The sequence below is a fragment of the Paramisgurnus dabryanus genome, chromosome 21 (assembly GCF_030506205.2).
Source record: "Paramisgurnus dabryanus chromosome 21, PD_genome_1.1, whole genome shotgun sequence".
Classification (NCBI taxonomy): Eukaryota; Metazoa; Chordata; class Actinopteri; order Cypriniformes; family Cobitidae; genus Paramisgurnus; species Paramisgurnus dabryanus.
In genome coordinates, this window is record NC_133357.1 from 7,579,293 (window position 1) to 7,603,544 (window position 24,252).

Below are 24,252 nucleotides of genomic sequence, written 5' to 3' on the forward strand. Positions count from 1 at the left end.
TGCTAAGGTAACTAAAAACTGTTGTGCAAGTACAACTTAATGTATTTACTGTATCTTAATTTATATCATTTAATTGCATGCAACCTGCACTTACCTTAAAAAAATAAGCTAATTCAATGAATATTTTTTTTCAGTGCATAAAGCATCTGCCAAATACAAAAGTGTACATGTAAGACCTAAGCAAAATCAGTGTATGCTCTTTGAAATGATAACATTGTAACGCATGTTATTTCCCATAGCCTTCATTAAAAGTAAGAGCTGTTGTGTGGAACGTACACTGCAGTATCTATTAAGGAGCAATCTTGTTTCCTATTCCTGATCGTGACTGAAACATATAGAAAGAAATTAAGAAAAACATTGCAAATAACATAATCATGAGGTCATCAATAACTGTGCACTGATGTCATGTGCTGCCACGGCAACAATGAGTCACTCTGACATCAATGAGAGATACATGCTGTCTTCATACAGTACATCTACTGAGGATATAGGATATTAAAAGACAAAAACAAAAAAACATTGTGTTACACTGTTTACTGTTTAACAATAAGATCACTTCGCCAATATATATTTTGGCCATATTTTGAAATATATTTTAAAAGTAAATAAATTTGAAAGCATTGGAAAATATATGAAGAGTTTTGTGGCAAAACGAGATAATTCCGTTTTTAAAATTTTTCAGAAATCTTGTTTTTTGTTGTACATTCCAATTAATATCAATTCAACTGCAGTTGGTTTGATTTGATTTAAACCTTCATAACTTAAAAATATAGCTAAGTAGCACCATAAAACAAAATAATAACATGATAACATAATACAGTAATAAACATGTTTTGACAAAAATGTTAAAAAACGGATTTATCTCGTTTTGCAACAAAACTCTTCATATTTAGCCCTCCATATATTTCAATCCAAGAAAATATATTCACGTCACATCGGAAGAATAAACTTATCTTATTATCTTATGAACCTGTAAACATAACAAGGTTAAAATTAAATATACTTTATCAAATTAACTTATATTTATAATATATTTAGGCAAAAAATAAATTTTTGCCATATGGGATGTAAAATTAGAAACGTATTTGCTATTCCCCCTGAAAAAATTAAAACTTTTTTTACTTGAAAATTACTTTCTACAAAATGTTTTTATCATATATTTAAAATGCAGAGGGCACATCTGAATGCATGTTAAACTGAGATTGGAAAAATTATTTACGGACCTTTAAATCACTGTATTTTTTGCACTGCTTTTTATGAATATCGTTTCTGAGCAGGATATTCTTTACTGTGTTATATACAGTAAGTTAAGTTCTCTCATGAGATTAACCTAAAGATTTTATTCAATACATGCATTTACAGTATATACAATAAAACATCATTTAGCTTTGTACACTAAAGGTTTATTTTGCAGGGTTACCAAATAAATCAATCAGCATGAAAAATAATAAAGCTTTTCTGTGCGAGAAGAAAACCTAGTTTTTAACACTTCAAAAAAATCCCTTTTTGACACTTCGAGGTTTCCACTGAGACTGCAGTCAAATAAATTTCCATATGAACAGGAGTGCAAAAGCTGTCTGAAGATAAAACACCACTCATATCTACAGATATTTCTCTTTCATGCCGGCAAATCCTGTCAATGTTTGACTATCGAGTATTCTTCACACGTGCCTCAGTGGCAAGAGATGGATTTTCGTATAAATTTGGCAAATAGAGTTCATCACAAGAGAAGACCAGAACACCCCTACAGTACATGGGGTTATTTTCAACCCAGCTTTGGATCAAAAAGGGACGAACCCAACCCACGGAGATAAATTAACCCAGAAAATGTTTATACATGACTCAACAATGGGTTAAAACGACTCAATATTTTGGGTTTAAAAACAAGCCAGCAGAGGTGGGTTGGGTTTGTCCCTTTGAGCCAACACTGGGGTTGAAAATAACCCAACATGTTTTAGAGTATATAAACATATGGCCCAGATGTTTAAAAACAGTTCAGTACTTCACCAGAAAGCTGAGTTGAATTTATCTTTACTCCACATGCTGATCATTACACATAAAATCATATAAATGTAAAGAACATTCTGTGAAAATATAACCTTGATATCTTTAATATTGACTGACTGAGTAAGGCCATGCCAAAATCAATGAGTGAAATCTCATCATTAGATTATGAGACTTACATTATAGACTCTCTCAGTCAGTGCATACTTATAAAATCATATATAAAAGTAATTATATAATAGGAAAGGTTATTTTTTAATCTATAAAAGTTAATTCCTTGTGTTTCATTTTGTTTTATTTGAGGATACAACAAACCCTTTTCCCAGGCCAGCACCTTAAAGCTCCCATAATGCACGCTGTTTCTGCTCGTCTCTCATGTTAATCTTGAGTACACACACACACAAAACTCTGCTTCTAGCCTGGATAAACAAACTATATCCATTGTTTCTATAATGCTGGCTTAGCTGAACAAGGCTTTCTTCTCTATACATCTAAAAACACACTTCTTCTTTAGTGCCATTGTTGAGTCTTGAAATAAAACAAAGCTTTTGTGTGCAGTGATGACGGCTCAAAGCTAATGAGTATCCTCGTCGTTCGCGCTCTCACTTCCAGGGGAATTGCCCTTATAAGGAACATGGGGTCATTGACATGTAATGGGTACCCATGTCAGAGTCCTGCAACGGGTCAGGTACCTGCGAATAAACGCATAAAAGTGTCTAAAACGGGTGGATTGTGACATTCCTAACATTCACGGGCGGATAATTATATGCATGAAAATATATGCAATATTTGTATGTCTAAATTACCATTACACGCGCAACATATGACATTTGACCCATCATGTCACCACCACTGCGACAGTGCGCGATCTTTGTTGATGCTTCTAGTAGTCTAGTTGGAGCGAGGGTTGCAGGAGTTGCATAAAGTTTTGCCACTGATAACTGGAAACTGGGAACGTCTTCTCTTTAAAAGCATTTCGAGATGAGACTTGTAGGGGCACAGCAGGGGTTGTGTAGGTAGGTGTATTTTTTCTTGTTTTTTTATTAATAGGTCTTTTTGTGTATAGTTATCAGGTTCCCTAGCCTATTTATGTGCCGATAGGCTACTTGAATGGCGCAAAACAAAGCACACTTTAGCCTGTTTCATAAGCCCATTCATGACGCTGTTGTGATGTTGAGAGAGGAACAAGATAAAAATAAAATGTGATAAAAAAATCATGTGTGTGATTTATACGTGTGTGGGTACGGGTTGGGTAACAGGCCAAATATTAACGGGTTTAGGCAGGTGCGGATTTAAATTTGATATTATTACGAGTGATGGGTCGGATCTGGTGCTGAACTTTGTGGGTACGGGCAGAAGCGGGTCTCCAAACATGGACTCTGACCCATGTTTGAAAAAAACTTTCTGAAACTTAAAGGGAAAAGGAGACGCGAGTTTGGCTCAGAAATACACACTCGAATGCTTTTTTGACACTTTGCATTTGTTTAGCTTGAGGAATACAACTCTTTAACTGTGTTAATAAGTCAGAATGCATCAAACAACATTAACCCCCCCCCCTTAAATAGTTTCTTCAATGCTTAATGGTGTAATGTAGTTATTAGAGATGCACGGATATGAAATGTTTTCACCTATAGCAATTAATCAGAATGATAGCTGCCAATAATGATACCGATAGTTTGGTGGTAATATTAACTTGCGTTAACTTAATTCTGAAGATTACATTTTCTGAATGTTACACTGCAAAAAATTATTTTCAAGAAAAAATATATAAAAGCAAATAAAAAAGCAAAACAACCCAAGAAAACAAGTCCAAAAATATCAAATTTAAGTGATTTTGTGCATAAAAAAAAATCTGCCAATCTGCTAATTTTTCTAGAATTTTTCTTGAATTTAGTGTTTAAGAAAAAATTTTAATATTTTTTTTTTTGCTTACCCCATTGACAGATTTTTTTTGCTTTACTTTTTTTTATTTATTTATTTTTTATTTTTTGCAGATGTACTTTTTAATTTTCAAGAATTTTAGTTTTTTGTATTTTTGTCTTGTTTTCAGTAAAAATATCTATCAATCCTTAAATTAAGATGCATTTTCTTGATGAGCAAAATGACCCAAGAAAATAAGTCTAGTTTTTAGACCAAAAATATCAAATTTAAGTGATTTTGTGCATAAAATGAGCAAAAGAATCTGCCAATGGGGTAAGCAAAAAAAAATCGTAAACATTTTTCTTAAACACTAAATTCAAGAAAAATTTGCAGATTGGCAGATTTTTTTATGCAAAAATCACTTAAATTTTATATTTTTGGTCTAAAACTAGACTTATTTTCTTGGGTCATTTTGCTCATCAAGAAAAAGCATCTTAATTAAAGAATTTTTAAATATTTTTACTGAAAATCATTTTTTGCAGTGTAACATTCATATAATGACCATTAATACTAAACATAAAACTTGTGATGTTTTCTTTTCACATTATTGATTCAATTTACTAAATATTTTTAAGGTAAGTGGTTGCAATCAATTTATTTAAGCTACATATAAACAAAAGTTTTTATTTTATTTTTCTAATTTTTTTGTTGCTGTTGTTTAAATGATCAGACAGACCCTGACGCTTATGATGTCACAGAAAAACATTAATTTACATCACACCTGGTCAAGCGCTAAAAATAACCAGTGCACCTGACTCAAAACCATGTTTTTACATGATCTGCTTAAAAAAAGAGGAATGAAATATCATCAGATATAAAATGATAAAAAATAAAAATAAATAAACAGCACATAGTACATACTGTACAGTAGCTATTGTCTATTTACAACTGCAAATTCAATCCCAAAATACTCGCATTTGAGTTTCTCAGTGTGTGTGACATTACAGGAAAAGCTTCGCTCTCAAGGCCATGAAAATATATTGCCATCTGACAGCTCTATAATGTAAATCCCAAAGAAACAGACCGGGTTGTTGTTCGGCCTGATTTCTATCTCATTATCTAATGCACAGAACGGATCGACCGAGATGTGCTGCCAACAATGGTATAACTGGGGCACTGGGCCATATGTGCAAGCTTATACCATGTGTAGCATCTCAATATTTAATCTGGTTACCCAAAAATCAATCAAATAATTTACATCCAGTCATCAACTCTAAAGTAAGTTGATGCTTATTTGCATCTTGTGGTCTTTTTGTTCATAAGACGTCAGTCACAGTCTGTCTCTTTCAGTTGCTATACATTAGTCTCCAGACCATTCATATCGATAGCACAATGGTCCTTGTCTCTATGTTTCAGGTGGCGAGGGGGCACCGGTGGTTTTCTCCGTTCTGGGGGTGGGGGGCGAACCCCCTCTTCCAGCTGCATGAGACGGGCTACATCAGGTGGGATGTGCTCAGGTTTGCCCCCTGCTGGTGGAGGCTGGAAACTGCCATTGTTGTGCTGACAGTTGGGCAGACTCTGGTTATTCATGGGCTTTGTTTCACAGATGAGCGGGACCTGTGCAGATATTGAAAGCAATGAGAAAACTGAATCTTTATATTGCATCACTCAACCGAGCACAAAATTGATTTTGAAATTTGTATAGAGGCTTTGATTTGTGAACTATTTTTCCCTTTGGTTTTCTCCATAGGCTTTTCAAATATTTAATCAGTAAAAGAAAAAAAAAACTTTGATTCAAACCAAAAAACTCCAAGAAGAATAAAAGCTTTTGATTTAAAATCAAAACGTTTAACAAATTAAAAAGTAATTTGAAAATATATTAATTAATTAAATAAACACTACATAACTCTTTCATGAATAAATAAAGCATTGCAAGTTTAATTCCATTTAATTAAAAACAACAGTTTAGTTACTAATGTATCTAACAGTCTACACTGTAAAAAATAATTCTGTAGCATAAGTTTTTATTATACTTTTTATAATTTATGTCAACTTGTCACAAGTCAAAACTTAAAATAGTAGGTTTAAAGGTGCAGTGTGTACATTTTTAAAGGATCTTTTGACAGCAATGCAATATAATATAGATAACTATATTATCAGTGGTGTATAAAGACCTTATATACTGAACTATATTGTTTTTTATTACCTTTTTTTTACATACACCACGGGTCCCCCTATATGTAAGCCCCCATTTTGCGCCGCCATGTTTCTACAGTAGCCCTAAACGGACAAACTGCTCTACAGAGCGTGTTCGTCACTACGTTGTCTCAGATGATGACATGTCTGTCCTGTGACGGCTATCGTAGCTTCTCTATGTGCTTCGAAGGGAAGGGGTGCAATTTGCAACCTCACCGCTAGATGCCCACTAAAATCTACACACTGCACCTTTAATTGACTTGCATAACCAAGTTGTTTTAAAGGGCACCTATTATGTTTGGCAGTGTGTGAACACAACCATCATACAATGAAAAAAATCCACCCACTCCTTGCTTTTTAATCCCTATTAAACCAAAGCAGTCTTAACTTCTTACACCCTGAAGCTATTTTGGGGATTTTCGCTTGGATTTGGCCTACCCAATTTCAAAAGCATCCCATACCCACATGCAGAGGTTTACATACAAAAGTTTGGTATCATTTTGCAGGTAACCCTTTGAAATTACATAAAACACTGTTAAAAGTGCTCAACATGGTTGTATGTGATATCAGTCCTCTAATAAACACAAAAATAAATAGGCGCTTTTTGATGTTTTTTTCTAAAGTTTTTATTTGAAAGTATATAACTCTGGCCCTGGGTATCTCAGGTCCCTGCAGACAGTTTTGTTTGATTACAGCAATTGTCAGCTTACAGAGGAAAAAGGAATTTTTTCTCTATCATAATCTATGCAAAAGTTATTTTACTCCAACTGAAGGGAGGAATAATACCCTTTTTGTATACAATTTCTGCCTAAAAACATTTGAAGTGCTCCCATAACCACATACAGTGGAATAAATGCAATTTCTTTATATCATTTTAAAGAAAACCCTTTGAAGTTACATAAAAAGCTGCTGTTTGTGACAAATATTGTTATTTATGTTGTTTTTCATATGATAAAACACCAAATATTCTTTTTTTATGTTGTAAAAGCTGTCTTTGATAGTGTATAACTCTGGTTCTGGGTGCTCTAGCAGACTGCAGACAGTTCTGGTTGTTACCAGCAGCAGACAGTAAACACCCCAAAAAAGAATGAACTCTTTAGCATGTCGCATTCAAAAGTTATTCTTATTTTACTGAAGGGTGCGAAAATACATTTTTCATATAAATATTAATTTTTTGTTTTGCACATATAATAAATAGCAAGGGATTATATATGCACACAACCAAAGAAAATGCTGTGGATGGACTCATTGTTTAGAGTAGGACCTAAGATAAAAGCTGGTGTATCATTTGTGGCTATCTGTGCTATCTGAGGCAGTCCACACTCAAGTTTCCCATATGTTTACAAAAGACCATTTTTTACCTTATTATTAATTCGATGATTGTTGGTTATGTGATAATAATAGAACAAAAATAACGCTGTAGCCGTATTCCTGAGAATGAGAGCTTTCATTTGATATAAGACTTGCTCATGTTTGTCATTTTTGAAAAATATGAAATATGTAAATATTAAATGATATAATAAAATATTGGGGGGGTGATAGTGTAAATTAAGTGTAAATAACTTTCTTACAGTAAAAGATGTGTCAAAGTGATGCATATCTGCAGAAAGTAGAGACTCTAAGCTTTCAAACAGTATCTCATATGTGTTACTGGGGTCAATGACGGAGCATCAAAGATTAAAAGAATCTTTTATATTAAGTCAAAAAACGAAATTCTGGACCCGGGACAGGGTCCTCAGGGTTGAAGAGGTTAATAGACATGCCATTTTGATTCTCTTATTAATGTGAGGTCACACTGATAAAGCCCCGCCCACTTACAGTCCTGCATTACCATAGTTTCCACCCTTAGCGAGTTGTACTCTGTCCACTAGATACTATTGTCTCAGACTGTAAGATCTATTTTAACTTAAAGTGCTCACTGTCTGTTTTGGTAAAGGAGGGAGGAGCTGTAGCTCATTTGCATTTAAAGGTACAGACATTAAAACAGCAGGTTTCTGCTCCCACCCAAATAGAGTCATTTTGGGCATGATATAATAAATGATCTGTGGTATTTAACTTCACAGACACATTCTGGGCACAACTGAGATGTAAATTACATCTTGTAAAAATGGCATAATAGGTGACCTTTAAGTTCATGCTGCAATTGTTTGACAGTCTATGGAATGAAGTATATAAACAATATATTTTAACATTATTGTAATTTTTTAATGGACCATTTTTTTTTTATAAAGTAAAGTTGCACATTATAAAGGATTATTCTTCTTAAAAAAAGCCATATACTGAACTTTCATTGGTATTATTTTAACACTTTCCTGTCTGTCACATGTTTTATTGTGTGCATAATTGGCTGCAGTGCAGTCGATTGACTCTATAATTTAATCAAAGCCTTTTTATGTCAAACTCTGCAGTAAATGATGACTGATTGAATTACTGTGCATAGAAAAATTGAACTTGTCTGTAAATATTAAAAAGGAACATGAATATGAGGCAAAAGTACTGAATGTTACATTTTACTTAAGTGATTGCCTCTGTAAGATGAAGCACTGTTGTTTTTCTCACTTTTGTAAGTTGCGTTGGATAAAAACGTCTGATAAATGCATAAATGTAAATGTGAAATGAGTCTAAAGCAGTGCATTTACATATTGTGATAGAAACCCCTGTGCAGGAACAAACCACAGGTTACAGCAAATGTACGAATCCTACGAATGTTTGTCATAAACAGAAATATTCATCTACAGTATTCGCAGTATTTCTGTAAACCCACGCCTTTCATCACAGTCATAAATTCAGTAAATTTCTCCTCGATTATATAAACAAGCAGCCTTGACAGATCTTATATACACTGATTGCTTCAAACATTTATATTTGTCATAAAATAAACATTGTGATTAAATTTGTCTTCCTGTTTTATTTAGAAACGTATGAACATGTTGAAATATCAGATTCATTAATCAATTGTAGAAATGATTGGGATTCAAAGTTCATTTCAAAGATTCAAAATATTTTTAAACCATAGATGTAGAAAATCCAATAACATTTAAATTGGAAACGTGACCATGCAGTTAAGATTTTATATTATCAAATTAAGATTTAATTGATTATTATTAATGTATAAAACCCCCCACCTTCCTTAGAAATGAGATAATGATATTAACCGAATGCTCTCTGCATATATTATACGTTTATTGACCTCAGGCCATTCAGAAATACCGGTTTGCTGGCAAAATACGCTAAATGCCATGGTGGATTTTTCAGCAAAGTCCTCTAAGTGCCAAGAAGATTTATTGGATGAATGACGGTGTGTGAAACGACCATGGATCACATTCAAACTTGTGTCCCTTATGAGTACTTGGACCTGAATACAACCCAAATGTGGCAGTGACAGTGATCACAGCGCCCCCTAGAGCCCCATAACACTCTGACTTTCACTATTTGCAAGTGTTTACTAACATATGTCTTATCCAAGGAAGTGGATTTTTTTAGAAGTGGAGGTTTTAGCCAGGGGCGTCGCTAGACCCCTTTTACTGGGGCACGTGCCCCAGTATAAATCTTTTGTGCCCCGGTGTAAATCTCAAGTTTAAATTGTATCAGTTAACTAGTGCAATCCTTTACAAAGACAATCGCGGCAAAAACGGATCTATATGCAATGCAGTTACCCAATTTACGCTTGTAAAAGCGACAAAGCAGTCGCATTGACGCGTGCACGCACGTATCCATGTCTGCGCACGTCTTTGCGTCATTAGCGCACAACCGCATTCAAAAGTTGACACCACACGAGTGAGCTAGCTTATGAAAACATGACGAGACTAAAGTAAGTTTCTAAATAATAATGCTAATCTTATTTTGACTCGATCATTATTGGCTTCTGTAGATGGACATCAGAAATGTTTTTTGCAAAGCAGGGAAAGAGAAGCAGAAAGGAGAGATGATGAGTTTAAGGGATTTAAGAGAAACTACATCCGCATCCTGTCAGGTCTCAAACATTAGAGATAAAATCTCAGGAAAACCTCTTGTCAAGTCTATAGAATTGCATTGTTGCTGAGAAAATCAACAGATGTATGTGTTATACTGTTCTGTATTTTCAGATATGAAATTCATATTTAGTTCACTAAAATATTAGACACATAACAGCAGTAACTATGACTGAGATTATTTAGTATAGCACGCATAAAATGACTGTTTTCTTAAAATATTCTTGTAAAAATAAGTTATTAATCATTGCTATCATTGAATAATATAGAAAATATTTCTCTGCTGTCATTATTTATGCCTCCAAACATGTTAATAATGTTAGGTATGATGAAGATTACAGTTGTATGTATCTTTTGCAGTAACTGTTGCACTGTAGAATAATGGGTTAAGCAATTAAGGACATTATATAGAAGTGTTGCACACTTCTTGCACAGCAGGCTTTCAAAAAAAGTCAGCAAAAAATGGGGGGCCTGTGCCCCAGTAGAGCTTTATGTCTAGCAACGCCCCTGGTTTTAGCCAAAAACCTAATAGCAAATCCAAAAAGGATTTTGCAGCAAAAGACAGTCAAATTTGTTAAATACCAATAAAATGACTATAGTGACAATTGTGAAAATGTTTTACAAGCACTTTGTGCTTGTTTTATGCACAAAGTCACTTAAATTTGATATTTTTGGTCTAAAAACTAGACTTATTGTCTTGGGTTGTTTTGTTTATCAAGAAAAAGCATCTTAATTTAAGAATTTTTAAATATTTTTACTGAAAACAAGACAAAAATACTAAGACATGTTTTTCTTGAAAATCATTTTTTGCAGTGTTCAATGACTTGTTTACCTCAGAAACTGACAGTAAACTCACCCCATCTCCTTCTTTAATGAAATCTTTTCTGCAGATATGAGCCATGATTCCTGTAGCCAGCGCGTCTCCCATCACATTCACCATAGTACGAAATCTGTCCCTGTGAGAGGAACGAACTAGACATGATGTTAAATTTAACAAACAGCATTTCTCCAAACCCTGAAATCAATCACTCAGTCTGCCTGCTAGTTTTACATTTACGTTTATACTTTATTTGTTATGTTGTACGAATTTAACACATGCTTTTATCAAAAGTGTTTTACAGTGTGCTTCCAGGGAATTAACCCACCATTGCGTTGCAAACACAATTCTCCATCAATTAAGCTACAGGAACACTTTTGTTTCTCAGTTTGTCGTCTGAATTATGTTCATAAAAGATATGCCTTTTGTCTGAGCTTTAAACAGAACATTGAATTTTAAAGATTTTTATTCACACCACCAGTGTCTCGCTTCAAAATTCAATGTTCAGTCAAAAGGCTCTTTAATGAACATAATGAGCTAAAACTTCACATATATATAATGTCAGTACTCACAGAGCCCAATCAACAGCTATAATGAGAGTGATGTCATCAGTGGGCAAGCCTACGGACGTCAACACTATTACCATAGTGACCAGGCCAGCCTGTGGGATACCGGCGGCACCGATGCTCGCTGCCGTTGCTGTAATACTGTAAAACAAGGTAAACACATCATTAAACTGCAAAGAAAACATTTTTCTTCATTTGCACCATTTTAAGTGCTCAACAAAAAGTGAAATGCATTATACATCATTATACTGTAAGTTCTTCAGATAAGTCTTTTGATTCCTTTGGGTATGTAGTCTTGCATAAATCAGATGCAAACTGTAGCACATTTTATGCTAATAGCCAAAAGTCGAGAGTCGTCAGACTGTGAGCTGAATGCAGATCAGAACGCCCGATTACAGGTGTTTAAAACACATATATACATGATGGATCATTACACCTGTCACTCAACACATCATTACAACACTATACTCATTATACTGAATCTCTTTCCCTGCCGTCATGTACGCTTGTGTGTGTGTGTGTTATCTTTGTGCATGCACAACACAACTGTTAGTTCATGAGTCATGAATCATTTCAACATCCAGCATGAACAAAGAGGAACAAACCTTTAATCTTACCCTTAAAACCAAGCCTCATATTTAAATTTGTGTAATATAGTAGGCAGTCAAAAAAATTATTAAAATTGCACATAATAGTATATTAGTTGCAGTTTTATTTGTCACAGTAGAAATGTAAGCTCAGGTTTACTATGTGCACATTATAAACCGATGCAATGACCTCTCAATAAAATGAATGGAGGGTCAGACACAGAAGTGGAGGTTAGTGAGGGAGATGGGAGGGGCGAGAGAGTTTAAGGAGATGCTGTGACACGGATTAAAGCGGATCGGTGGTGTGCAGACGGATGGTGGTTTACTCCATCACATGGCAGAGGATTATTGCTCAGTTATCAGCTGTTCACATTCTCCATCACTACTGCCATTTCATTTCATTCAGTCCAACATCCAGCCTGAATATTCAATATAAAGCAAAAAAGGTATATTGTGACCTATATATACAGTTATTATATATGATATAGTTACATTTTACATGATATATAGTGTTTGTAGTGCCCATAAGACTCGTGAGAGCCTTTTATTGCATCATTGCGTATTTACATTCACGTCTTTTATTTTAAAATAATGGAGTAATGGAGTTTGACCTTGAGTGGGTGATGTGAGTAAACTGATGCATTTCTATGCCTGCGAGTATGAGCTGTCCGTGCACATTGTGTTTGTAATAGTAAACACACGTCTTTATTCAGTCACTTACAGCGTGAGCATTAATGTCAAGTGTTTTTAAGTGCGTGTGTGTGTGTGTTTTTATCGGCCAATTAATGCAATTAGACAACAAATTTAAAATGCATGAATTGTGATATTGTTTTGTTTTTGTATAAAATGTTTAATTTCATTGTGCAAGCTGTGCTCTAAAACCTAATGAGCTGCCTGCCGAGACAGAAGTTGAAAGCATTAAAGGTCCAAACACAAAGTCTGTTTCAAAAACTATAAAGCTAAATGCTGTCGCGTATGACAAAAGAAAGGTCATTTGACATCGCCTGTGTCTCTACAAAAGCCAGATGCTTTTGACAATATCGTCACAGAAGAGTGATTTACAGGCTTTTAAGAGAGTAAGGGGAATGTGTGTAGACAAAGAAAGCAAAATAAATATTTTATAACTATAAAATGCATAAATGCTAAAAAAAACTATTTTATAAATATAAAAATGCTTTCAAGATGTTGGCAGAGTTTAAAAAAAGGCTTTAAAAGTGAAATGTATTAATAAAAATGAATTTTAAATTACAAGCTATATTTGTAAAATGTTTGTATTTTATTTTATTATTTTTATATTATAGTAGGGGTTAATTGTAAGTGATTTGAAAAAAGCGTTTGATACAATTAATCATGAAATATTAATCAATAAACTGGAAAGGCTAGGGATTAGGGGGGTAGTGTTGAACTGGTTAAGCAGTTATTTAAAAGATAGGAAACAATTTGTGAAGTTGGGAGATTATGCATCTGATTGTTTGGACATTAAATGTGGTGTCCCCCAGGGGTCAGTACTAGGACCAAAATTATTCATTCTCTACATAAATGATATATGTAAGGTATCTGATCTACTGAAATTTGTACTATTTGCAGATGACACAAATATCTTTGGTTCTGGTCATAATTTGGAAGAACTCCTGGACACAATCACTTTAGAATAAAAAATAAAACAGTGGTTTGATATAAATAAGTTATCACTAAACTTAAGCAAAACTAAATTTATGATATTTGGAAATAGTAATTCAATCAAGCAATGTCAGCTAAAGATCGATAATGTGGACATCGAAAGGGTCCATGAAACAAAATTTCTTGGAATGATTATTGATGACAAGGTCTGCTGGAAATCTCACATAAAATATATCCAAACTAAACTGTCTAGAAGTATTTCAATCTTGGCTAAAGCTAAGTACATTCTAAATTACAGATCACGCTACATTTTGTATTGTTCACTGGTGTTACCGTATTTAATATATTGTGTAGAGGTTTGGGGAAACGCATATCAAAATTCATTGCATAAATTATTTATACTACAAAAAGAATAATTCATAACACAGGATATTTGGAGCATACCAACTCATTATTTTTACAGTCTAAAGCATTAAAACTAATTGATCTGGTTGAATTTCAAACAGCTGTATTTATGTTCAAGGCTAGAAAAAAAAGTTATTGCCAGGCAATATACAAATAAGGTTTTTTGAAAAAGAGGGGGGTTATGGGTTAAGGGGAATGTCACATTTTAAGACTCCCAGTTTTCGAACTACAAGGAAAAGTTTTTGTTTATCTGTCAGTGGTGTCAAATTGTGGAATAAATTAAATAATGAATTAAAACAATGTACAAACATATTACATTTTAAAAAGATGTATAAAGAAATTATATTTCAGAGGTATAAAGACACAGGGTGTTAATAATATTTTGAGTGTATTTGTAATAACTTATATGTGTATAAACAATATTGTGTATGGGTAATATTTGTATGTGAACATGAAGATTTACAGATTATCAATTAAAAAAAAAGTAAAGTAGGGATTTAAAGGGGTAGGAGTACATAAGTTTTACTTCTTCCTACTCCTTTTTGGACATGTGAATTGAGTTGTTTCATATCTATAAGTTTTTATTTTTTATTTTTTTATTATATATATATATATATATATATATATATATATATATATATATATATATATATATATATATATATATATATATATATATATATATATATATATATATATATATATAAAATAACTATATGTACGTGTGTGTGGTTGAATATACATAATAATTACACTCAGTACACACACATATTATGCAAAAAAATTACTTTTATTTTGAATGCGATTAATCACGATTAATCTTTTCCCAGCACAAAAACATAATTTAAACTGCTGTCAGATCATGTGTTGTGTTATCAGTATTAAGCACCCTCAGACCTACAGTATATCATGTGTTGTGTCTATTTAACATGTTTTTGTTGTTTACATATTTTATTAATATGTTTTTAATTACATCACAAGCAAATTTCAAAAGATGTTGCAAAGAATCCGTATAGGCTTACAAAATATGAAGCATCGTATTTCTTGTTTTTTTTATATATATATAAAAATGTTTGCATGAGCTTGTTAGATGTTTTTACAGTCAGATCCATCAGTGGACAGAAAGATGTGCTTTAATATCCCTTTGTGGTTCAATCCAAGCACAAAATAAATCTACGGAGTGGTGATTTTAATAGGTCCTTAACATAGACTAATTTAATTTATACACCGCTTGAAGTGAAGCACCACTTGAATTTACTTGCTGTGTTTAAGGTCTTCTGATGATTCATATTAAATAATAGCTGTGAGATTTATGCAAAACCTTATTTGATTTGACTACATATAATATTATTTGACTGACTTACATCAGGTGCCCTGGAAATGCAGTTTTGATATATTGCGTTTCAATTGGTCGTATTTTCAATTTGCAATGTCAATTTGCGCAACTAAAACGCAGCTAGTGACAATGGGAACATCGCTATCATGAGATGATATCTATACTAAGTGTTATCATACTTCCTCTGTCACTACTGCAACACTGAAATCTCTTCACATTGAAATGTTTTGCTACCTGATGGTGATGATCTGGCCAAAGTCAAGCTCATAGTTGTTGACCTGGGCGATGAAAATGGCGGCCACGGCTTCGTAGAGCGCAGTACCGTCCATGTTAATGGTGGCACCCACCGGCAGAACGAAACGAATGATCCGCCGGTCAATGTGGTTGTTTTCCAGCAGGCACTTGAAGGTGATAGGCAGTGTGGCAGAACTGAAAATAAAATATTTTACTCTATTACTGTATGATCATGTAGCTCAATTGGCAATGCATTGTGTTAGCAATACCCAATTTAGACACATATTTTAGTGATCGAACATATAGATCAAATGCACTTAAATAGGATATCTTGATAAAATGGATTTGTGATGTCATCCAATAATAATAATGTTCCAAGGACATGGAAATCTGCACAACAGGACTTGATATCTACCATACAGGAGGAGTGATAATGAATGATTTTTCCAATTTGGATGAACTGGAAACTAAAGCTGGATTATAAGTGACACAGTGCAGAATTCCCTGAGTATTTTCAGGTACCTGGAGGATGTGGCCAATGAGATGAGCAGAGCCTGCAGGATTCCTCGGATGTACACGATCGGACTCTTTTTGGTGATGAAGAAATACATGCTGGGCAGAATGAAGAGGCCATGCAAAATGAGACCCATCACCACGGTGATGGCATAAAAACCCAACTTCTTCCCCATCGCAGACGGGTCGCTCATCTCCAGAATCTTTCCGGCCACCAGAAACACAATGCCAAACGGAAAATACCTGCGGAAGTTCATTTATTCATCAAAGAGCAGGAAGTGAATGACATTTTTTATTGGGTGAAACTAAACAGCAGACACCTTATTAAAATTACAATACTCACCAGATTACAATAGCCACAATTTTCAAAACAGCTTCATTCAGACTTTGGCAAAAGTTTACCAGCGCACTGCCATTAGGACCCATTCTGCCCAACATTATACCTGGTTGGAAAATAAATGGGATGCTTTAGTGAGATCAGTATAACCACATTAATGCAAATAAGATGGAGATCGTATTGTTACCCATGGTGGAAGAGAAAATCACTATTCCCAACACGTTCATTCCTTCACTGGTGCCGGGAAGAGTTCGAAACACTACGTCGGGAGGCGGGGTCAGATCCAGCTGAAAGTTTTGGATGTCCGTCCCGTTATCATCCTGAATCCCGTAGATAAGAGCCCGGCGGGTGGTGGTCTCTGTCAGGCCCGGGCTTACTGTGATCTTTTGAGTTTTCATGATTGGCACACTGTTGGTACGATACTGAAAAGAAGATAAGAAAAGCATGAATCACTTTATTTGAATTCTGTCGAATAATCACAGTGTGGTCACGGCATGAAAAACTGCAAATCCATTCGGCGGGCCTCAGTTGTTAACAGGTCATTGCTGAGGAGAGGATGATACTAAAAATATTAAGGTTATATTTAGGATAATGTATGATATTTATGTAGAAAACAGTCAATTGGGTTTTCACAGACTGGGTCGCAATTTATAAGCCGTTCGGTTGTTTCATTCCAAGAACCCATAATGCCACATGTGATAGTTTTTAAATACAATGAATGGTTCTTACAGACATCACATTTGGGGAATAAGATAAATATTCATGTATTTCAAACTGAATTTAAGGTAAGAGCAAATTATTTCTCAGTAACATTTTCAAATGAATAATATATAAATTAAAAAGTAATCGATAAACAAACTTGTACCTGCTGAAATGTGGCCTGAACAAGGTTTGCTGGAAACATGTTTCTGTTTGGGAACATAAACACAGTGAATTATTTCAATTAGTTTCCATAATAATATGAAATGCATTTAAGTATCTTTAAGGAAAATTGTCCTTGGTGATTCGTGAGGTTTTTCTTGACAGCTTTTTGGTCATAAAATAAAGGCCAACAAATATTAACAAAGCAAGAGAACCTGATTAAAATGTGTTTTTAACGCCTCTGTGGTGAGAGAGATTAAAATAAAGATTAAAATGTTTCTCTTGTGACCTTGACACATGTTTTTTTTATATATTATCTGCATGCATTCACTAGTTCGTATTAACCTCTCATTAAAGTATTTAAAGTTTAGATAAATGAATGCTTTTTCATAAATTGAAACTAAATGCAAATAAAAATGACCTACAACAGAATAATAATGGATTTTATGAAAACTGAATGCAGTAATTAAAAAAAGTATGCAAATGGCATAAAATGTGGATCTGTTTATCTGAACTTCATCATTATTGTTTATGTAGAAAACTGGAAAACAAACTTCTGCACCAAACGTTTAAAAACTTTTATATTTTTCAATAATTTATTTCTATGCTTTTTACAGGGGAACTATGAGAAATGAATTCAGTTCCTCTTCACACCACTGTCTTGCTTATTAAAGATCCCCAAACTTCTTGTTTTGCATAATATACAAATGAATCTGGTGTTGAATATGTATTCCAGTCTCTTTCTCTCTCTCTCGTCCCCAGTTGTTTAAAAAATTTACAGTGATTAGTCAAGCAGCAGTAAAACATGATCATATTTTCAATCAAACACATTTGATGATAAGGTCTGATTATAAACAGGCTGGAAGCAGAGAGAGATACAGACTCGATAGCATGTATTATTAATAATGCCCCTATTTGTGTTTGGAGCAATAATACGCTGTCTTAATGTCTGTACCTTTAAATGCAAATGAGCTCCAGCTTCTCACTTCCTTACAAACAGACAGTGAGCGCTTTCAGTTCAAATAGATCTGATTAATACAGTCCGAGGCAATAGTATCGAGTGGACAGAGGACAACTCGCGGAGGGTGTAAACTATGGTTTAATGGGGATTAAAAAAACAAAGAGCGGGTGGATTTTTTTTATTGTATGGTGATTGTGTTCACTCACTGCCAACACATATTATGTAGCTTGTAAAAGTGGATTTTGCATGATAGGTGCCCTTTAAGAGGTACTGGGCCTTATGCTTCCAGCAGGGTTATTCATTTATTGTTTTTTTGAAAATGTGTTACTGTATTGGCTATAAATACTCTTATGCAACAGTAACACAATGAACTGTTTCAACTTTACATTCGCACCTCCACATGACTGTTAGACTTATTATATTAAATAACAATACATCAGTCCGAGTGACATTTCAATTTAAAGCAAGCATAAGCACAGTGTTATGTTTTAAGTTTTAAATAATAAGGTGATACTGTTTAAAGACAAAAAGTTTTTGGATTCATTGTGGTGGTTAGTTTTACACAGAGATAACAGAAAATGTGTGTCTGGGGATCGCTTGGTTTTGGTTCATTCACAATCCCAATCATTTTCTGAAATCTGCGTGCGTTCACACATCCCATGAAGACCTTGACATGACGTTATTGTGTAATCATTCACATGGTGGATTTTTTCCTCAAGTTTACTAATTATCCATGAATTCTCTCTTGAAAAACCACAGGCATGAATTTTTTTTCTGATTTGATCATTTGCTAAAAACAATGCTATTCTTTGTATTTAGTGTAATAAAATTAGTTTTTGCATGGTTTGTGGTTCAAAAAAGCACATTATTTCCACACACCTTACATTATTGTTCCTCCTCTAAGCCTTCCCTGGTGAAAAAATAGTATGCTAAATATATTTAATTTTGATATACTTAAGTATACTTGCAGTCACACTAATGACCAGTATACTTAAAGTGTGCTATTGATTAGTTTATTTAAAGAGTGCTATTTTGGAACAACTAATTTTGTACTTAATATATTTTAGTTGTATATTAATTGTAACAAAGTACAACTTTAAGTGTATTTAGTGTACTTTTGTGTGCTAAAGTGGAACAACTTTAAGTGTATTTAGTACAATTTAAGTACATGACTGTTTTTGTGCTAAATTCATGCTTGATAAGTGGATTTAGAGTGTGTTTTATTTATGTTAGGAGTACATTACAAATGTATTATGAGTGTCTTGCAAACATACAACCAGTATACCTTAAATAGACTGTTTGCGTACATTCTATATATTTTTGGCCAATCCAAAACTCTAAAAACTGCCCTGGTGAAAAATGAATATGCCAAGTACATTACATTTTGTATACTTTTACATACCTGCAGCTAGATTAGTAATGAGTATACTTCAAGTGCGTTAATAATTAGTTAACTTAAAGAGTGCTATTTTGTGAATAGATTACTTTAGCTGGTAACATAACCAAAATATTCTTTTCCAAATAAATAAAAGCTGATTAAAACAGTCAAAAACAATTCATTTTAAATATATTTAAAATATAGTTTTATTCACACCATTCAAAGTGTACAGTATTTGCCTAAAAATTGAACAATTACTCATTGAAGAATGTCAAGATGATTGAGTTTACAACGTCTTTCTCTCCCAAATCAACTTTAGTCTGGCAGGTTTTGGTTCAGCCTAAGGAAATCTGAAAAAGAGAGACAATAAGCTCAATTAAAAAGTGTTTAATATTAAAACATTACATTTATTTAAGACTTACTGTATTAAATCTATAGTTTACTGGCAGAGATTGTATAGCAGATATATTTTTACCTAAACTAGAGCTTGACTTAAATGTCATCATATATATTAAGGGGCGATTTCCCAGACAGGAATTAGACTAGTCCATGACTAAAATAAATGTAAGAGCTGTCCAAACTGAAAACAACTTGCTCTGACATATCTTAAAATACATCAGTGCCCTTTGTTTTACATCGTAAAGCACATAAGTAATGTTTTTAGTAAGGCATGTTTGTTAAAACTATCCTAATTAAACTAAGGTCTAGTCCTGGATAAATCTAATCCCTGTCTGGGAAACCACCCCTAAGAGTTTTCATTATAATGACTTGCCTATATGGGCTGCAAAATCCTCCTTACATAAAATACTTCAGCTCCTAAAGAAAGATTTTATTGTATTAAATTTAAATGTAAAAATTGTCAGGAAGAAAATGCAACAAGCAGACAATTGGGTGTTTCCTGGAAAGGGATTAGCTTAAAACAGGACTAGGCCTTAGTTTAATTAAGAAATATAACTAGTTTCAAAAAACATGCCTTAATAAAAACATTACCTGTGTGCATTTTGAGGCAAAACAAAGGACACTGGTGTATTTTAAGATATGTCAGTGCAAGTTGTTTTCAGTTTGGACAGCTCTTACATTTATTTTAGTCTAGGAGTAGTCTAATCCCTGTCCGGGAAACCGCCTAAATATGTATATAACGTTATCTAAACTGAAGCTTGATTTACTACTACGAATGAATTATTATATCTTAAGAGTTTAAAATGACTTACCATTAGCTGCAAAGTCCTCCCTACAAATGTCTTTGAAAAACTTTAGCTTCTGAGGAAAGAATGCAGCATCATTAATACTAAATACAGTTAGGTAAAAGCCTTACAACCTCTAAACAGTCAATAAATGGTTAACTTTCACGCTACATTTAAAAAACAGATTTGCTGACACTACCTTTTTTCATTAACATATACATACACACCAATACATATATTTAACAAAACAATCGGGTGTACTAATTCGATATAACAGGCTGACAGTGCTATCTTTCAAACCTTTAACATTAGCTATAAACTAAGCTAAGCTACACAGCAGCTTATCACTAATAGCGAGTTAGACACCGCGTTATTGACAACATTTCGCATTCGAAATATGATAGTCTACTGATAAACTTCAGAATGGTCAAACGATAATCAAATATAATTAATTTTAAGATATTTTAACGTACCTTGGGACTGAATCCGTCCGTCTTGAACGACTGGTAAAAATCAAAATACGTGCGTCGTGACGTCATCACACACGTCAGATGCATTATTCAAATCTCAGAATTCACTTTTCTCTGAAATGCATTTACGAAAACTGTTTAAGTTAATTAATGTGTACAGCTAAAAGCGGTATGCAATTGACTCAAAAACTACAAAAAAACAAACACTCATATTCCCCTTACGAAAATGAATGTTTTTTTTGTGGTAAAAGTTTTTTTTTTTTTTTTTTGGTGTATTGATTATTATTAGCAAAACCATGGTTATTTTGTGGTAAAACACAGTTAATTGATTTATCCAATGCTTGACTATAGTGAAGTTAAAGTGTACCTTATTATGTTAATAGTATATTACAAATGTATACATCTACAATATAAAATGTAACTGAACATACTGCTCTCTCGTAATTTTAAGCCCACGTTATTTCTCCATAAAATAATATACATTTGTACACCCCATATACATATCAAAATGTACTTAAAATATACTGTTTCTAAAGAATACTAAATAATGTATTTTAGAAATATACTGTCAGTGCATTATTATAATGATAACTTTAAGCATACCGATAAAGTATACCTAAAATACATTTTAAAATAAGTTTAAATTTAGTATACTTTAAAAATTGCACAAAACTTTAACTTTAAGTATATTTTTCTAAAGTATACTTTTAGAAAATATACTAAAGTATAATTATTTTGAAGTATGTTAAAAGTTTAATTGTAAAAAATACGCGCAAATATGTTGTAAGCATACTTTAAATATGTTTAAAGAAAGTACATTCCTTTGTAAGTATATTTGTAATGTACTATTGCAAAGTTAAATATACTTGAAATACAATAAAGTATATTTGTTTTTCACCAGGGATTGCCTCCCCGAAACGCATTGATTTTGTACAAAGCTCATCGTTTTGAAAAGCAGTGTCCTCTGATTGGCCAGCTAATCTGTACGTTCTGATTGGCCTGAATACCGGAAATGTGACGCTCCTTACCATGTTTGGAAGATTAGCTAACAATGCAATATTGACAGTAGTTAACTCTTTCACCGCCAGCGTTTAAAAAAAAAGTTGCCAGCAGCGCCAGCGTTTTTCATGATTTTCACCAAAGTTTAATGCCATCCAGAAAATGTTCTTCTTGACATGCAGCAGCTTGCCATAGGGCAATACTTCCGGGTTTAAAGAGTTGCGGAAGGGCACCACCTGGTGGATAATAGCGGTATTGCAGAAAGACTGAAAATCTCGTCATTGGCTGGGAAGCGTTTTCTCTTAATTGACGAGATATCTCGTCAATGGCGGTGAAAGAGTTAATATCGTCTTTACTACCTTATCAATACGAGCAGAATCTGATCCAGAAAATGCAAATGATCAAGCTGATCGATTAACTTTAGCAGGGCGACTTAAGCAGAACGTAACAGATTGTTAAGGTAAGGATACTAAAACATTAACACCATGTCTGTATTTGTGATCGTAAACGACAAACAAGAAGTGCTACTCTGCCCTGCACAAAACTTGTGTTTGCATCATGGTTTAAATATGAAAACATCAACTACTTACAGGCTGTGAGTCAGAAGGGGGTGGAGTTATGATAATGACCGTCATGTCCACGTCAACATATCATTAACAAATACTTATACATACACACCAAAATGTAAAATCGTAAATCGGAAAATAGGTGCTCTTTAAACTGGTGAACTGAGTTCCCTGATCAGTCCAAACATTTGCACACATTTTTTAAAAGATCTCATGAACCTTGATCTGCATTTAAAGCCCCATAATAACTACACTGTTGCGACGACAAACATGTCCTCACGGCATTGGTTCTGCCTTTTGTTCACATAGGACACATTACAGAAATGTTATGGATAGTACATCTGTGTGAACCTGAGAAACTGATTTCATCTACTAACATCACTTTGACCTCTTTTTCTTTGCGGTATTACTTGGTTTGACATTTTTGACCTTTTGGAGAAACAGTTCTTTGAGTATAAACTGTAGCTGAAGGTTGTGATGATACACACACGACTCACACAGATTCTCCATCAGGTTAAAGTGCCCTCAGAAGCAATTATGTGAGATATCTGCAATATACCTTCAATCAACAACACAATCCTGGAGATTGTATCCATGATGAGAGTTCACTGCGACATATACTTGACCTGACCAGTACTTATAAATTCAACTCTTCATTCATTGGCAAAGATTTTCAATAAAGTACCAGAGACTTGAAACCAAGATCAATTTTTATTATTGAGCTTGCGCTGTTAAGATATACATTGTGTATAGATCTGAATAAAGCTGCATTCAGCTCAATATTCTTTGCAGAAATTCGAAAAAGCAATAAAATCAGACTGTAAAACTGTGTTATTGTCTAATAAGACATCACATTTAAAAGCATATTATACACTGTATGTCATATAATTCAGCAAAACAGCCGTCTCACCGTATGAGATCCAAGAGGGCATCGGCCGAGCTCATAATTGGTTTCCCGCTGTCCTCCGAGTCTTCTTTCTGCGCCATTCCGCCCGGATGAATAATGGACACCATGACGATCCCCACCACTACAGCCAGAAAAGTGGTCCACAGGTAATAAGACACGGTGATGAGGCCGAGTCGACTGGAACATTTCGCATCCAGCGCAGCAAGACCGGACATCAAACTAAGCAAAAAAGGACAGAAATACTCAGTGTCCCTTATTGAAAAACCCAAAGCATCCGTTCTAACCCATCCAGAACATTTATATATATAAATTTATACACCTTATAAATAGCACAGAGTGTAAAAAGTCATGCAATACATACGCCAAATTTCTATTTTGCATGCATATGATACGCCAGTCCTTCCCATTCACTTAATACAGCGCATTGGTTTCTTAATTTTTTCAGTTTTTTAAACCATTGTCATTTGGAATTGGGGTTTG

General features: G+C 33.8%; 1 protein-coding gene and 1 long non-coding RNA gene across 3 annotated transcripts in view; both read right to left on the reverse strand.

Moving 5' to 3' along the window:
• Positions 1-4,471: 4,471 nt before the first annotated feature.
• Positions 4,472-24,252, reverse strand: part of slc1a7b (solute carrier family 1 member 7b) — a 49,557-nt gene continuing 29,776 nt past the window's right edge. Inside the window, exons 3-11 of the mRNA XM_065269083.1 lie at positions 23,776-23,991; positions 17,312-17,354; positions 16,634-16,868; positions 16,453-16,552; positions 16,119-16,352; positions 15,597-15,791; positions 11,421-11,555; positions 10,888-10,987; positions 4,472-5,481 (exon numbers count right to left, since the gene is read on the reverse strand). Coding sequence (XP_065125155.1) covers positions 5,218-5,481; positions 10,888-10,987; positions 11,421-11,555; positions 15,597-15,791; positions 16,119-16,352; positions 16,453-16,552; positions 16,634-16,868; positions 17,312-17,354; positions 23,776-23,991 — 1,522 coding nt within the window. The 3' untranslated portion in view covers positions 4,472-5,217. The remainder of the gene's footprint in view (positions 5,482-10,887; positions 10,988-11,420; positions 11,556-15,596; positions 15,792-16,118; positions 16,353-16,452; positions 16,553-16,633; positions 16,869-17,311; positions 17,355-23,775; positions 23,992-24,252) is intronic.
• Positions 19,824-21,504, reverse strand: LOC135750291 (uncharacterized). 2 transcript variants are annotated; one of them, XR_010532680.2, is made up of 4 exons: positions 21,304-21,504; positions 20,858-20,906; positions 20,419-20,462; positions 19,824-19,996 (listed from the first exon to the last, which is right to left on the reverse strand). It is a non-coding gene; the product is annotated as an uncharacterized lncRNA (long non-coding RNA). The 2 variants fall into 2 exon arrangements; XR_010532681.2 differs by lacking the exon at positions 20,419-20,462 and having other exon boundaries at positions 21,304-21,495.